The following is a 16,840-nucleotide window of genomic DNA, read 5'->3' on the forward strand; positions in this document are numbered from 1 at the left end:
GACAAACACAGGCAGTACACAGTGTTTCACGCTTGACTGTTCACAGCCCTTTTCTTCCTGCCTTGAACTCAGGGTTGAAAAGCTGTGTATTCCAAGCTCCTCCTATAACCAAAGCATATTACTGGTTCCTTCACAATTCTTGGGTGGCATCACAGCTATGAAAACAAGAAACAGAACCAAATGAGAGACCCAAACCCACTCACAGTGATTACCTGCACCGTAGCTGAGTAGGGTGCTCATGAGCCATATGCTACATGCATCACACGAGTGCAAGAGAAGACCAAAGCAAAAAATGAACACTGTGAGCAGCTCAGGAGATCAGCTGCCCTTGGCCAAGCTGCTGGCTGAAGCTTTTGCAAGCATCACTACAGATGCTGAGAGAGGAGGAGCAAGAGAAGGGATAATCATGCAAAAAGTGTTCAGGATTTTAAGGGCAGCTTCTCCAAAGAAAAAGGCATAGCAGAAAAGAAGACATGAAGGTGTTTGAAGGGAATAACAGATCTAACAGAAAAGTGCCATGTTCTAGTTTTAGAACATTGTTTAATTTTGTAGTGAGATATTCAGCAATCCAACTTCTCACAGCCCAACAAAATTGTGGATTGACTTTGTTTGGAGATTAGCTAGGGGAGGTGATGGATTGGATATTTTAACATAAAAAGAGCATTTCATCACCATGTCACACCTGGTAGGAGACAATGACCACTGTGCAGCAGTGGTCACAAGCTGCAGAGCTCAGCTTGTTTTCCAGAGCCCAGCAGGGGAAAGTCCTATACCATGAGAGTAGTGCTTGCATGTACCAGTTCCACCCGAGCTGATGCTTCTGCCCACCTGCTCACACTCAAAATGGCTTTGAAATGAAAAACCGAAGACTTAATTTAGCCAAGAATTCCTAAAAAAACCAAACCAAAACAAAACAAAGAAACCCCGATGTTGCCATGAGCTTTTTTCCTGGTTGCTGAGCGTTCATGTTGAAGGAGAAACGTGCAGTTTCTCGTGCTCGTGAATATAAACACTGGCCATGTTTTGCTAACTGTCTTTCATTGTTTACATATTTCTAGGTGGAAGGAGAAAGGTGATTGACAGTTGGCTTGACATGGCCAGTGTTTATATTCATGAGCGCAAGAAACTGCACGTTTCTCCTTCAACATGAACGCTCAGCAAACCAGGAAAAAACCTCATGGCAACACCCCCCCAAAATCAAACCAAGAAAAAAAAAACCAGCAACAAAAAAACACAAACAAAAAAACCTCACCACAAACCAAAAAAACACAAAAACCACAAAAACCACTTAAAAACCAAAACCCCAAAACAAACAACAACAACAAACCTCCCAGATTCTCTCTGGCAGTCTACCTAAACCATATTTTGCGGTATCACAAAAGGCACCTGTGCAGTATAGGAGAGAAATGTGGGCAGCTAATGGAAAAGCACTTCCAAGGCAAGGGTTCTCCTAAGCTGCCCCATCCCAGGGCACCTGGCTGGTGCCATGCCATGCCCCACCTGTGGGGTTCACAGACCCCTCTGTCCCGGGCACAGGGCAGGGGTTGTGCGGTGAGCACATCTCCAGTACAACCAGAGCTGTGCTTTGCATGGGCCACGGCCAAGAAACCACAGGGCTGTGGCAAGGGGTGGCCACATCTACCTTCCCTTGTTCCACGGATGGCTGGAGATGCCAGGGGCTGAGGTGCCGGGGTGCCGAGCTCAGCGCCCTCCCCAGGGCTGTGCCCCAGCACTGTGGATGGGCATGGCATGGCAGGAATCTGTAGGTGCTGGACACTTGCCCATTCTGGTCTCCATCTGTAAAACAAGGGTGGCAATCACAGAACGCCCTCTGCAGAGTGCAGGGGTTGAGCGAGTGAAGGGCTGTGAGACTTGGGTGGAACAAGCTGTAGAACAGCTGGAAACAAAACACTGCATTTTCAGAGCAGGACTTGAATGAGTCCATGGTCACAGAGCGGATCATAATAAGCCAAGCCACTGCTTGTCTGCTCATTAAGGAGGCATTGTGCCTCCTTCACACTGTAGGAGGCAGGGGGCCAGTGGAAAATGACCGATATATTGTGGAATTAAAGCCCATATTGTGGTATGTCTGCATGGGGAGCAGAAAGGAAGGTTGCACAGACAACCTTAGCTCTGGTATTTCCTAACTTGCCTCTCTAACAAAGAGCCTGTGAGCCAGTCCATCCGCAGTGAAACATTGAACACAGTGCTCCTTTGGGTTCAAGGGGAGGCTGAATGTAAATGATGCAGCTCATGACATTTCAGCTGAGAACTACATGGGTGAGCTCACTTGTTTTCCTTCATACATTTAAATTGGTTATTTATTTTGCAAATACCAACTCATATCTCTACCTGTAATGCAGTTTTGCAGGCAGTTGGTTCCACGTGGGTGCAATTGCCACAGGACCACACTGCCACACTTAAGAAACCACAGATTTTTATCTCTGGGAGACTTATGTAACTTTGAAAGCAGACAAATTATTCAAACTCTTTTTTTTTTTTTCCTGGGGGAGGGGGTGGATGGATATGGGAAGAAATTCTTCTAAACGTTTGGTTTTGTTTTCCCATGATCTTACTCTGTGGCATCAGTAGGACATCTTTTTCCCATGGTAATGTTTCCAGTCCTTCAGGTTTGTTTGTTTTTCTCTTGTGACACTAACTGCTGCTCTGGCTGCTCAGCGGGCACTCTGCATGCTCTGTGCTGTATTTGCAAACTGATCTGAAAAGTGGCTGCTAACCAGTGTTTCAGCAGGAGAAAATGAGGTACCACAATAACAGCTTGAACACATAATGAAATGACCAGGAAAGAAACGTGAGGCCGGTGGAGATGTCCTGCATACACAAACCAGAGGCTCTTTGGTGCTCTTAGTGCCCTGCACTGCTCAGAAACCTGGAGGGAGGAAGGTACCTGTTTCAACCCACCAACTTTTGTGACTGTCTTCCAGGCAAGGTGTCCCTCTCTGCCCAGAGTCTCCATTGCATGCCCTGGATACTGTAAAATGAATGGCAGAACAGCTCTGTTTTGGAGTATCTGGGCAAATTACAAGCATCCTGCTAACACCAAATGTAAGTTTTGTGATGATTAGACAGCTCAGGAGATATTTGCCATTGGTGATAAGCAGCGCACTTCTGATAAGAAATGCACTACCACCTTCCAGTTGCCTTGATCCAAAGTGCCAGTGAAAGGATTAGTGGGCAAATCTATAAATTCAGAGCTCTAATTCACCCAGGAGCACAGCTGGAGTCTGCTGCTGTGAATAAATCCTGGAGGGCAAAGATCTACAGTGCCTGAAGGTAAAGTATGGCAGTGAGTTTCAAGCACTCACAAAAGGCTGGTTCCTCTTATCTTCCACAAATCCTCTTATCCTCCATGAACTAACTAGGTTATCACAGAAAAGTAAAAAATGTGGATTTTTGAATGTTTTCTCAGTTTAGCTCCCTTGAAAAAGCACTGCAGCGTTGTACCACTTACACTTGGAGAAAAAATAAAAGGGGGGGGGGCATGCTGATGCACAACCAAGCATATAAAACAGCTGAAAAAATGTGTTTTACTTAGTGAAGGTCAACACATACTGTATGAAGGCTCATTTCTTCTTTTTAGGGTAATGACTTGTTACAAGCGTGCATCATTTCCTAAAGCAGAGATCTTTGCTCTGTTTGCCTTGATCGCTTTTGAAATACCAGGGTTAACGGGGGTTTCAGGCTCTGTGCTGCCCCGTGGGCATCATTTAAAGCTCCCCATGGAGAAGAGTCAATTGAGAGTGAGTAGCTGGAGGAAGCAATTTAGCTGTATTACTTCCAGCATGAGCTCAGCATGTGGAAGTGGAAGCCAGGAAAGGCAAAACCAGCAAATGCAGTTCAGGTACAGAGGATCCCTCCAGTTCCTCTGGAGTCTGCAGTGTAAGCTTGGGAGGGAGAGGAGAGCTGGCTACAGATTTCAGGCACAGGGACAGGGCTCAGAACCACCCAGCTTCCTGAACTGCAGGGCTGCTCTCACAGTTTGAGAGAAAAATATTCCTCTGCTCTGGCTCCCTGTGATGATACCAGGTTACCATTTTGACATCAGCTGTACAGCAAGGAAAGGTCTGCTGGCTTGTGCATCAGTTTTTCCCCTCTCTACCTAAGTACAATTCTCTATTCTCAGAAAACAAAACTCTGGGAAAAGTTGTTTAATTTACATTTTGATAGAACATCTTTGCAGGTAACAACAGGTTTCTGAGTGTGTTTTGTTTAACTTCCCTCTTATCCTTTTCCCATGTGCAGAATTTCAGTATGATACTTTCCTCATTTTCTTTCCTCTCAAAATGCATCCACAGCCCGTCCTCACCAGCAGGAGATGGTTTGCATGTGAAGTCCCTTTCACTCCCTTTTATTCTGAGTGAAGGCTGTAATTGATGGCAGCCAGGATGCCACATAGCCTCATAGCAAATGACGCTCCCAGGAGCTTGTGGCTGTCTCTTCCCATGCTCCCTGTGAGCAGTGGGAGGCAGAAATTTCCTGCCTCTCTCTGAGCCATCTGCTGGGGAGACCAGGACTGCTGGGGGCCTGGCCAGGGCAACCCAGATACTGAAATCAGGAGAGAAGTCAATCACCACTGATCAGTGATACAGCTCCAGCCAGCAGCACTTCTCTTTCAAATTACTTCCCCTCCTCCCTGCTCACATTTACACCTCTCTGTGGTGGTCTCTACAGCCAGTTTCAAATTGGCTCTGGAACAAATGTGTTATTTGAGATTATTCACTCCCAGTGTGACAGATCGGGCACATCTTCAAGAATCTGCTTAAGGCATCAAAGTCACAAAGCTGATTTGTGCAGTTGGGTGCTTACAAGGTCTTTGGTCTTTTTTTACAGTAAAGGGCAACTGTCCAGTTGAAGTTACTCATACAACATACACATCACTGAAACAGAAAACCTGCAGTGAGTGCAGGCAAGCTTTGTTCCTCTGCTCCCACTACTGATTCTCCACAGCCTTGCAAGTGACAGTCTATTCTCCCAGTTCTGGTGTTGTGCTTCATGAACCCATTACACAGCAGGAGCAGGATATTAAGTAATACTATGTTTACCACTTAAATCAGAGAAAATGTTTCAAAATCATATTTAGAAAAAGTTATTTAACTTTCCCACAGCATCCTATCAGTACAGCAACAGCTTGCCAGATGCAGTAATGGCCCCAGACAAATGCCCCCATCCAGGAAGCCCATGCAGCACATGCAGGAGGCATCAACCTCAGCATGCTCAGGAGCACTACGAGCACTTTGCCAATGCACTCCCATGGGGGACTGTTCCTAGGACAGATCCATGCTAGCACCCCAGGTGTCTCCTTCCCACAGCCTCAGAGCCCAGGCCTGGGGGCCGTCTGGCACTTTAATTCCACAGCTCTTCCTGTAGTCTCTGATGCCAAGACATTTCCAATATACTCTCTCCATCTGGAAGCAATTTCTCTCTGGGGACCCATTACAGAAAAAAAGATACATAGACCCCCTCCAGCCCAGTTAACTGGATCAGTTAAGCAATGCCTCTTATTCCAGTGGACAGGCAGAGAAGAAGAGGCCTTTTAGCTGGCAGAAGGCTCCTTTCAATGACACTTTACCACTGGACAACTTGCCAATCATCCTTTGGTCATACAATAATACAGGTTCCCAAGCCTGAATTGATTTTCAGACAGGTTGGATGGGTTTAGCTAGCTTTACACTGTAATGATCTTAAAGCCAGACATCTTGTTAAGCCTCCTACCTAGCAAGACCAAGGTTCCTGTACAGTGACCCAGAGAATAGGTTCTACAAACCCTCTGCATGGAGCAGAAACACACTGCACATGGACATGGCTGAGGGAGAGGACCTTCCCCTCACAAGAAAAACTGAGCATCAAAGATCTTTGTTCCCCTTTTCATTAAACTGAGACTAGTCTCCAGAGCAGGCAACAGGAACCTCACGACTAGCTGAAGACCCAGTATGATGCTTCCTCAGAGGAAATTGTGAAAAGTCACCTTGAGGACATAAGTCCTCAAACAGCAATCTCCTCATCTGCTCGCAGTGGCAGCAGCTCACAAGTGTGTGCCTCTGCTCAGAAACAACTGTGCCTCAGCTCCCATTTGCACCCTGTTACCTTTCCCAGTTCACATGGCTCTCCTGTTGTACACTAAAAGACGAAAACAACCCGGACCTCTCATGTGGTCCTTTAATCCAATGTCTAGATTGCCCAAGTAGGAAAAATCCCACAAGGGAGCTGCAGGAACCCTGACTTTAAATTGTTTAACAGCCTGATCAGCTGCAAAAGCTCTGCTTGCAATGCCCATGCTGCAAACAGACATTTCAAGCAGTGCATGTGCTCCTCCCGCAGCCGAGCTGGCAGCACAGCCTCTCTGAGCTGCTTTGCAGAACGTGCATTCAGCCAAGCTAATCCTGCAGGAGATGTCCTGCTGCCTACTGCCCCCACAAAGGGGGAACACCCTTTCCTCCCTGCTCTTTTGATCTTCTCTGCCAGACGCTGCTGGATGCCTGTGGGAACGGATATTTACTCACAAGAATAAATGGTGTATGTGAGACCCTCGAGCCTCTTCATTAGAGGGGAACAAACATTTGCAGTCTGTTTGTGCTGCCCCAGCACCAAGCCTGGATGGTGGGACACAGCTCCAGGATTGCACAAAGCTACATTATCCTGGTCTTGCCAAAAGTGAAAGCCAGCAGCAATAGGACAAGCACATTGCAGCAGGATGAGAGGGCTGTCAGCAGAGGAGGTTTGCAATAGAAGGCAAATGGTGAAGCAACAATTGATTCCAAAACCCTGAGGAGCAAGACCTGCAAGTGTGTGCATGCAGTGCAAGGGGCAGAGGGCTACTGTAAAATAGTCATTCAGAGTAAATAGCGTTTTGGCTGCAAGACTTTCTATGGTTTATTAACACAGTACCCATGGGGCCCTTCAAAATCTAAGTAATTGAAGAAAGGAATCAGAGTCCCATCTTCAAAAAATATCCACCACATCTTGAAGAACATCTCCTGCAGGATGAGAATCAGCAGCCCTGGTATACCCAAGTAGCTCCAGTTAAATCTGGCGGAGGACTTGGTCCCCATCTGCACTTGCCAGAGCAATAAAGTCCTTTGAGACTACACCCCTCCATGGGGATCTATTTGTTTAATTCCATTTCTGGGCCAAGGTGCCAACCTGCCACCCTTCTGCTTCACTTTTTGCCCACCCTGCTATTTGCTTGCAACCATGACAGGAAGAAAGCTGCAGGTACATTCCTGAAAACATGAATAAAAACCATCCCCAAATGCTTGCTCAGGTTTCATTTGACACAGGCATTCAGGAGGGGCAGGAAGAGCTGCTAAGCCTTTGACCTCTGGATATCAAATTTTTGAGAATGGAACCTTAAACTGCTGTCAGATCAAAAAGACAGACTAGAAAGGATCCAGACACTAAGGTGAAAGTATTTAAACAAGATATGACCAATTCCAATGGCAAGAACTTGTAAACCATGACAGGAGGAGGGACAAATGTAGGGAGGAAAAAAATGTATATTTTTTTAGAAAGGTCCTAGAGTTTCTGGATAGGGCACTTATCTGAAGAGCTTGTTAATGTCAACACTAGAAATTGTGAGAAAGATGGGTAGTAGAGAAAAACCAGGATGCTCATAGAAAGGGGTTGCTCTCAATGCTCATTAAACCTGTGCCATGTCATGGACCACCAGCTGATCAGATACTCAGTACCTCGGCCAAATTAAAACCGTAAGATTCACATGACTGTGTTTAAGCCAGGGTTAGTGGCTTCAGGAGGAGCTGGGGAGTGTGCACACAGGTCTGAGCTCAGCAGGTATCCTGCACCTGGTACCACCTTGTGAAGCAGAGCAGACTCCCCAGGCTGCTGCAGAGCTCCAGGTTTGGCAGGAGGAGGGAACCAGGGCTGACTGGTTTCCTACAGCAGCGGCACAGCAATGCTGGCTCCACAGTGCCTGCAGCAAGTGCCGTGCTCCTCTGAATGTAACTCAGACACTGAAAGAGTCAAATAGGAAGGTGGAATTGAGCACAGCTTGTAAGGCCCTCTAGCAAAGTTGGGGGAAAGCAGATATTTTATTACCTGATTTTTTTTCTGAAGGGTCTTAATAACACAACAAAGGCAACAAAAAAAAGGAAACTGAAACCCTAGAAAGAATTGTCCTTCCCTTCTAATTTTTAGCAGACAATAATATGCTTTGAAAGTGTCTTTATTTCTTTTTTTGAAAGATGACCTGAATAAGTTCTGCTTCAACAGCGCAATACTTCAACACTTTCATTACAATTCAGGCATTGCACTAGGCCTTTTCCTAAGGGAAGAAAGGGCTATGGATTGCACCATATTCAGCCAATGGTATCATTAAAAAGATCTTTCCTCCATGCCTGACAATTGCATGCTAAACAGCACCTTCAGGTCGCTCTCTAGAAATACCAATATTCTCAACAATGTCTTGGGAAGTGCTCCTGGTGGAGAGAATTTAAATGAGGCGAAAGGAGATGTAAGGGACCAAGAGAAAACTCTGTAAAGGAAAGTGCATGAGGCACTTTGTGCACACAACACTGAGAGCAAGAGGTGATGAGCAGTAAATGACTATTCAAAGATCTTTGCCTCCAGAAACATGAGGTTGTCAAGCTCATTTTTAGTCGTAGCCAAATTCTTCAATCTACTTACAATTAAAATACTTTAGGCAGCAGCAGCCCCAGCAAAGCAAATATAGAATTATCACCACCTTGATTTCATTATCCCTAAAATGAAAAAATACATACACGCAGCAAAGAAATACTGTGTGCCATGAGCTTATAGATTACTCATGGACAACGATTACAAGGCTACAGAAGGCAGCATTTCCAGCTACAGCTGGAAACATCTGCATCAGCTCGACTGCCTCTTCTCAGCAAGGGGAATAAGATTTGCCAGCCCTCTGAGAGACCCCCAAACAAAAGGTTCCCATGTGGCACCAGCTAGTGCTCAAACTGCAGTGATATCTGTCCCTGAATGAGACAAACACAGTCTAGCTTGAGCCCATAAGGACCTCAACAGCTATCTCAAATGCAGAAGTTTAAGTTAATGGAGGTGAGGTTTGTGCTCCTCCATCCTGTGGCAGGTCATTTATTTACACTACGAGCTCTAAGTGCCGTGGTATTGTCTGGTGCACAAGGGTGCAGTACTAAAATGGGACTTCACTTCTCAGAGTTACTCCTCCTGCAAATAGGTCATGACCAGCCACTGACACTTTGAAAAAAAATCAGTGTTCTGGGACAAAACTCCTTCTGCTGTGCCATTCAGAAACTGATATAACAAGGAGGCAGTTTGATGAGTCACTAAAAAGCAAACAAGATGATAAGCAGTAACAGTGCAGACATTTCCAGGGAAGGACAGTCAGGACATTTCCAGGAAGAAGGCAGTCACAGCCTGAGCCTTAGCAGAGACACACCATTGGGACTTCTGAATAGTACTGATTGCTGATGGTCCAGCTGCAGCAGGGGCAGCACACCACAAATAAGATGTTACAGGAAATACAGGATCTCTCATGTTGGAGAAATCTTAGAAAGGCCAGTATGATAACCCTACAAAAGCAAAGGCTGCTTTTCACTGCTATATGTGAATGGTAAATAACAGCTGCAGAAAAAGGGCCACTTAAGCTTAAAGACCCTTGATTGCACAAGAAACATTGGATGTGAAAATAATGAGGCTAAAAATCAGATGAAGAGTGGAATTTTTCCTTTTAGAACTGAGATTTTGGAAAAGCCCCAAAAAGCATAAAAAGCAAAGACAAAATTAAGCCCTTTCAGGAATTCAGAATTCCAAACATTTACTTCAGTATTTGTGATGCAACGATTCAAAAGACCTGGTCTCATTTGTTCTCTCTGACACTAAGGCACATGTAGCAGAGCAGATCTGAACTTGTGTCCCTCACACAAGGTGATGGGGGCTGTTCCCTGGCTGCAGCCACACCAGAGACAAGGACTCATGTCCCTGCAAGAGCTCCTGGGCTTCTGTGCCCCTGGTTTCTCATCTTGAGCTCAGGATTCCACATCAGGATGAGTCTGCAGGTGCTCTCCAGCTGGTACTGGGGTCCTGCTGTGTGTTAGGGTGAGCTGAGTGTGCAAACACTGGTGGCACCTACACACCAACCTAGGGCACAGCAGCCCCTCAGTGAATGCAGCTGACACCAAGCAACCCCCAGGCTCCCTGGGCAATACCTGAGTCTAGCCTTGCAAGGGATAACCAAAGTTAAATGATTTTGTCTAGGCAGGGTCAAGAATTCAAAACCCTGTTCTGGCCCCTACAGCCCTAAGGTATGCATGGTAAAGAGTAATTACACGGATTTCATTGCTGCAAAACTTGAACAGGACATTTTCCAACCTGAAGAGCTTATTTTTGGTTTTGTTATTAAAATCATCATGCACAACTAAGCTGTTACACATTTTCTCTGGACTTCTATATCCATTTGTGTACTACCAACAGACCTGATTTTAATGGTTAATCTTTTCTTTAATACTTGTCCTTTCACATCAGCCTTCACAAAACTGAAAGTGCAGCATGAAATAAATTCTGTAGTATCCACTTGAGGAGAAGAGCAAGTGATAAATTACTTGCCTAGGAGGAGATGATGTTATTAATCAATATGACTTCAGGGTATAGTGTTTTGAAGTTGTGTTGAGTATTAAATAAAAGGTGAAGGAGGTTTTTCCTTTAGAAATCCTAAATCCAAGCCTATTCAATAAAACAAAGCAAAATTACCCAAGCTGTTACAGAAAAAGAAATCTTAATGAAGAGAGAGTGTAAATTAAAGACTTCAAATTGAAATCAGGATGTAAAGACTGATTTACATTTATTTTCATAACAAACAATAACACAGTTTGGTCTGTTACACTATTTGTTTAAGATAACTTGAACAGCAGGAGTTGAATGCAGCTCTGCTGTCCCCTGAAAGATACAGCTATTAGCACTTCCTGATTAAATTAAGGTTTTACTCTGCATTCTCAGATTTTCCTTTCCAGATTAATTCATTTTACAAGGAACAATTTCATCCACTGATGAGCCATACTGCCAAGGAATGCAAACTCATAGCACTTACTGAGGCCATGACAGGAGACTTGTCCTGCAGAGCTCCAGAGGGAGGAAAACTACTGCTGAAACAAGAATTTGCATGTGTGACCACACATGCCCATTTGGGACAGAATGAACTCTTGCTTTTTTCTACTGCTCAGGGCCTTTCTGTCGAAGGTTTTAAATTGTGCTTCTCAGCACAGTCTTTGGAATACAGAATGCACTTAGTAGCTTGGTTTGAATTTCTGGTTAAGGGTTAGCAGTGCACAGAAGTAGGACAAGAGCCAACAGGCATGAGTGGAAATCAGGGGTGTTCAGACTGGATATAAGGAGAAACATTTCCACAAAGATAACAGTCCAGCAGGACAACAGCTGACACAGAGAAGTTGGCACTCTCTGTTCTGGAGAAAACTCAGTGTTTTTCAGGACCACAGTGGATAAAGCCTTGAACAACCTGGTCTGACTTCACAGCTGGCCTTGCTTTACACAGAGGACTGAACCATAAGCCATTCAAGATCCCTTCTGACTTGAATTATCCTACAACTCTCTAGGAAGGAAGCTCTCCCTGCATGTCACTAATCCATGAGAAAGACCAGCACTGTAGCATCCTCACTCCCACAGGTAGTTAAAGAATAGGACAGTGAAAGTTTTCATAAAGTCGGACTCCACTGCCATAAGAATCATGGCCCCTCAGTGGCTTTCTCCCTTTTCTCTCCACTGTTCATCGAGAGTGCACTACAGAGTGTGCATGTTCAGCAGAAAAGTTGAGGGCAGGGGGAAGGAGAAGGGAAGATGAGCAAGATCAATTTTTACATCTTTATTCTTTCCTGTGGCTGATAAAATATTGCTCTTCTCCGAAGATACACCAGTAAACTTTCAGTTTAGATCCGTATATCAGGAAATAAGGCTCCCATGACATCCTCTGGAGATTATTCCAGGGCTTAAGAGATTTCACACTTTAAAAGTTCCCAAAAATACTCTGACTACATGTTTCCTTTGTCATCCATATCCTAGTATAGTACTAGATAAGTCCTCTGCCTCCAGGCTATTTACACTTCTCAGAGAACTGAGGACTGTTTTGCCACATAAACAGTTAGAGAGATCAAGTTCTTCTAATCTTTTCTCATGTCCATTCTGATGCCAAAAGTGTTTGTATTTCTTGCCAAAATATCAAGATGGGTTCCCCTGGTGGATGAGGTCCCAGTATTGCCTGCAGACAAGCAGGTGTGCTCTCATCTGAGTTAGGGTGCAAATTAAGCCCATGTTCTTTGATTCACACAAATCCCCCAAACTGGAAGTTTTCTTTTTGAGACTACAACAGCAAGAACTCCAGGAGATCTTGTCTGTGCAGTCCTCATCAGACTGATTTTCTAACATCAGTGGAAATAGTTTCAGTGACTTGTAGGGTCTTGGATCAAGTCCCAAATCTTAAAGAATAAAAGCATGGATAAAATGAGGCATTAACTTCAAATGCAGCTGCCTGAAATTCCTGCCTTGAAGTGGGAATGGAACAACATCGAGGGTAGGCGGAAGGGTTTTTTAAATTAAAAATGGACGAAGAGCATGATTTAATTTTCTAATTGAAAAAAAGTGCTTTGGAAAATATTCTGTGAAACTGTTTTGAATTAACTTATTTATTCAGTCAAGGGAACATTCCACTCACATTCACCAGAAGAATGATGTCTCTACACAATATACAACCTCTCAGGCTGCCTTTCTCCTAAGTTAAAGAAAACCTAAACAAAAAAATATGAGGACTGTTGGGAAAGATGAAAGTTCTACAAGGAAGTTTCACAGAGATGTAGGTTTAGCAGAAGGCTCTCTGAATGTGGAACCTGAAAGCAGAATAGAGATAGAAGCAAGTTTTGATATAGAAGAATAAAGGATGTCTAAAGTTAGAATTGCTGAGCCAGTTGTTACTGGACAACTAAGAAGGCAAAGGTTATGTTGAGTTGGAAAGAGGTTTTATGGCTAGAGCTAAGGATATGTTAACCACAAACAAAGAAGATGTTTTTACCAAGCAGAAATAAATCTTAGAAAAGCAAAAGATACCATAGGCAAACAATAAACATGTTTTTACCAAGTAGAAACAAAGTCTAAGAATTTTCCACTGCAAGAAAACAGAAAAACAACCTTAAGCTTAAACTGTAACATAATATGGTAATGATAGTAGTTATGATAGGCTACAGGTAAGTGTAAAGGTGTCGTGTATAATGCTGATTGATTGTTATGTATTAAGAAGCTCAGCAAAGAAAACCATAGAATGCATTGTAACCAGGACTAACTTGGCTTCAGGCTTGTCTGTGAGCTGTAGCTGGCAGCTTTAGACATGGCTCTGTTACCCACGACCCCACGAATGCTGAAACTTGGTCTATGCAATAAGCAGCATTCTGAGAGCTGCCTGATGTCCCAAACATCCTTTGTCAACATATCACTTACAGAGGGCAGTCAGCCCATTCGGGTACTTCCCAAGTCTAAAACACCAGAAAGTCTCAGAGCCTGTGACACCTTTATCCCCACGGGGAGAAAGTCAGCTCACAACTTCACAAAGCTGTAGCTTTGCACAGGGGAGCTCCTCAAATGCTACCAGAGCAAGAGGCTTTATACACTGTTCATAAGGCACCAAAACACTTAACCAAATCCCATTTCATAGGTACAGAGCTAGAGAAAAGCCTGGTTACATGTGTTATGTGTGCATTATGTTCCTTGGCTGCCACCCAGCCCTTTGTTTTCAGAAAGTGACACGCTCAGAATTCACCCCTACATCATTCTCATTTACAGGAGGTGTTACAACCACTCTGTTCTACCTTGATAACCTGACACTGACCTCAGCAGGTCTGGTATATCGCAAGACTTATACACTTTTTCTGGATTGGGTCATTACTTTTTTGACTAATTTTTCTAAAATCAAAACAATGCAAGGCACACATTGAAGAAAAAACATCTCTCTGTCTCCCCAGATGTTTCACTAATGCACAGCCTAGCACAGTTACAGCATGACTAGGAAGAAGAAGGAAAAGGCTCCTTTTCTCTACTCTTATTTTCAAAATGTTCCAAACAGTAGAGCTGAACCAAAAGAAAACATTTTTAAAAAGTAAAAAGTAAACCAAAAAGGACATCTTGCATTTTTAAATAACAAACCAAACATTGCACTGCTTGCTTTGTAAATCTTACAGAAGAGATCCTCCTTAGCCCAGGCTGCCTATTTCTTAAAAAACAAAGCCAAGCAGAACTAGCTGCAGGCAATGAAGTATATTAGCATTTGAATTCATGTTTGTATATCCTCTGAAGCAAAAACTCTTTTAAAAGCAACGTAAGAACTTCCTGAATGTATTATGGCAACATTTATTTGAGATTTGAAGATTCCTGATGTCTTTATAGTTCCTTAAAAACAAACTGGGAAATGTTAAAAAACCAGACTGCTGCCAATTTCAAAACAGGATGTTTTTGTTTTTGAGAACTGTAATTAGGAACAGTGACCTTGAAAATGTAAACAAACCATCTATTACCTCTTCTCTTCTAATTACTGTTGCAAATATTGTTTTCTCTTTATAAACTTGTCTGTGTGAGTAGTTTAGTTTTCATACTCAGGCAAATATCAGAATTTCCACAGGACTAAATGTGCTAGCATCCAATGTCATCAGATCGTTCAAGGGAAAAGGAAGTGAGGAGGAGAAAAGAAAGTATTTGGTATATGGCAAGGGATTTAAAATCATTGTGGCTGTTATCAGCACACAGAGAATGCAAGATAGAAAAGGCATCCCTACAAGAAATGCATTAGAAGTACTGCTGAAGAAAAACCTTGGGAAAAGAAAAACTTGGGAAGTGCATGGTCTCCTCAGGCAGCAAGAAGGCACGTCTGGAGCTTTCCCAACACCTAACCCTGCAGTGAGAAACCTGACACCCAAGTCCTTCCTTACCTTCTGATGTCCAAATTCATTCAGCACTGTGCCCAGCTTCTTTGTGTTGCTGTGGAGTTTATGAGCTGCGATGGCCGGGTTGGGGTCCCTCCAGTCGATGGAGAGGCGATGGTGCCAGAGGTGCCGACCCTCCTGGATGTGTGCTGACTTGAGGCTGGGGTCGAAGCGATGCACCTCACACCCACTGTTGGCCATGCTCAGCTCAAACTGGTTGTCATCGTTGCCTAGCCTATGCAAAAAAAAGAAAAAAAGATAAGAAAGTGTAACTATTAATGCAGCAAAAAAGAACTATTAGTGAGTAGGATGTTCTGAGGATGAACTAACTTGAAGAAAATTCAAGTCCAATGCAATATTAGAACTAATGGCTCCTCTCTAGGTAAGAACTAAACACTTTTAGCCAGGTTGATAACTTTCCCAAAGAGCTTTTCCTTAATTCAGAAGTCAAACAAATTTGTACAAAAGTAAATTAAATATTGGAATCTTTGTGCTGTCATTATTCATATTCATATTTTATGTTTATTTACTTTTTCCTTGACAACTTTACAATACTTTCCTTAGTCCCTGCTGCCCAAACCTCCAATAACCAAACCATAAGCAGAAGAGAAAATACATTTAAAATTTATGCAATACTATTTTGTAGACATCTGGCATATTTCACACCACATCTGTTGCCTGTTACAAACATGACCCACAGTGACCACCAGTACACACGACAAGGCACAAGAACCAAATGCCCTTCTCTGTGGACAGGAAGACACAGCTTTTTAAAAGCATATTTAAAAATAAGCACTTACAGCAGTAGCAGAGTTGTTATATAAACCTGAGAGAAAGATCGCTGCTAATTTGGTGAAGACCCCAAAGAAGAAGAAAAATTAATAGCCCCATTGAGCAGCAATATTGTCTCAGTCCCTGCCTCTGCAAGAAGATGTCTTTCGAAAGTCTGTGCCATATTCCCACCTCCTACAGCCCAGTGGTTCATTCAGGATACACTAAAACTAAAAAAATCTGGTAGTTACCATTGCAATCACACATCTGAACCACAGGCCTTCCCTACTCTGTAAAATGGGATGTTCTCTTCATTCCTACTCCTCCAAGCTTATTCCAAATGTCATTCAAATCACGCACTAAACATTAAACTTAAACAAAATTAAGCTGTTTGATATCCACGCATGTAGTGCTTAGAAGAGAATTAAGATTTTTTTAAAAAATCAGTTGTACTGTGAATTGTACAACTGAGATGATTCACTCTGTACCAGCAGCACAGCATTTATCTGATGTGCACAGACCACGACAGGGCAGTACTGTCAGGTGAACTAACAGAGCACCCACTACACCACACCACAGTTAACCTAAGCAGTGATGTAGGTCTGAAACAATTTTGGCTACTTGCATGAACATGTGAAACCCAACACATTTTAAATCATATCATACACTATGGTACAAGGTTGGGCCAGGACTAAATGTTCCACATAGATGACATACAGGTAAGATACAGTGAATTCAACTCATGAAATGAGGAAGAGCATTTGTTTTGGAAGTCACCAATACAGTATGTCACTCACTGTAATACTGGCTAAGCACACTGTAACAATACCCTAGGATGTTGTCTTCTCCTCACCCATCTTCCCATTCCCTGGGAAAACAGGAGGAGATGGAGTGTACAAAAATAGCCCAGCATGCTTTTAAGAATAACCCTAATTTGCAGGATTCCAACCCATACAGCTGTGTGGGAGGAAAAAAAAAGAGTTTTCTTTTAATACATTCAACACACATTAGGAAAAAACTTCAGAAGTTAACCAAGTGAATCGACATGTTTGTTTGCATGTGGCTTTCTACATCAGGGACAGTGATGGACAAAGACCAGTGTAATCCCTTAG

At 43.4% G+C, this 16,840-nt stretch overlaps 1 protein-coding gene across 5 annotated transcripts in view; it reads right to left on the bottom strand.

Moving 5' to 3' along the window:
* METTL24 (methyltransferase like 24) overlaps nt 1–16,840 on the bottom strand; it is a 54,552-nt gene that overhangs the window by 9,846 nt on the left and 27,866 nt on the right. For all 5 annotated transcript variants that reach the window (XM_063389798.1, XM_063389796.1, XM_063389797.1 and 2 more), the window contains one exon: nt 14,964–15,192. In XM_063389798.1, the coding sequence (XP_063245868.1) occupies nt 14,964–15,192 (229 nt within the window). The remainder of the gene's footprint in view (nt 1–14,963; nt 15,193–16,840) is intronic.

This window comes from Prinia subflava, chromosome 2 (assembly GCF_021018805.1).
Source record: "Prinia subflava isolate CZ2003 ecotype Zambia chromosome 2, Cam_Psub_1.2, whole genome shotgun sequence".
Lineage (NCBI taxonomy): Eukaryota > Metazoa > Chordata > Aves > Passeriformes > Cisticolidae > Prinia > Prinia subflava.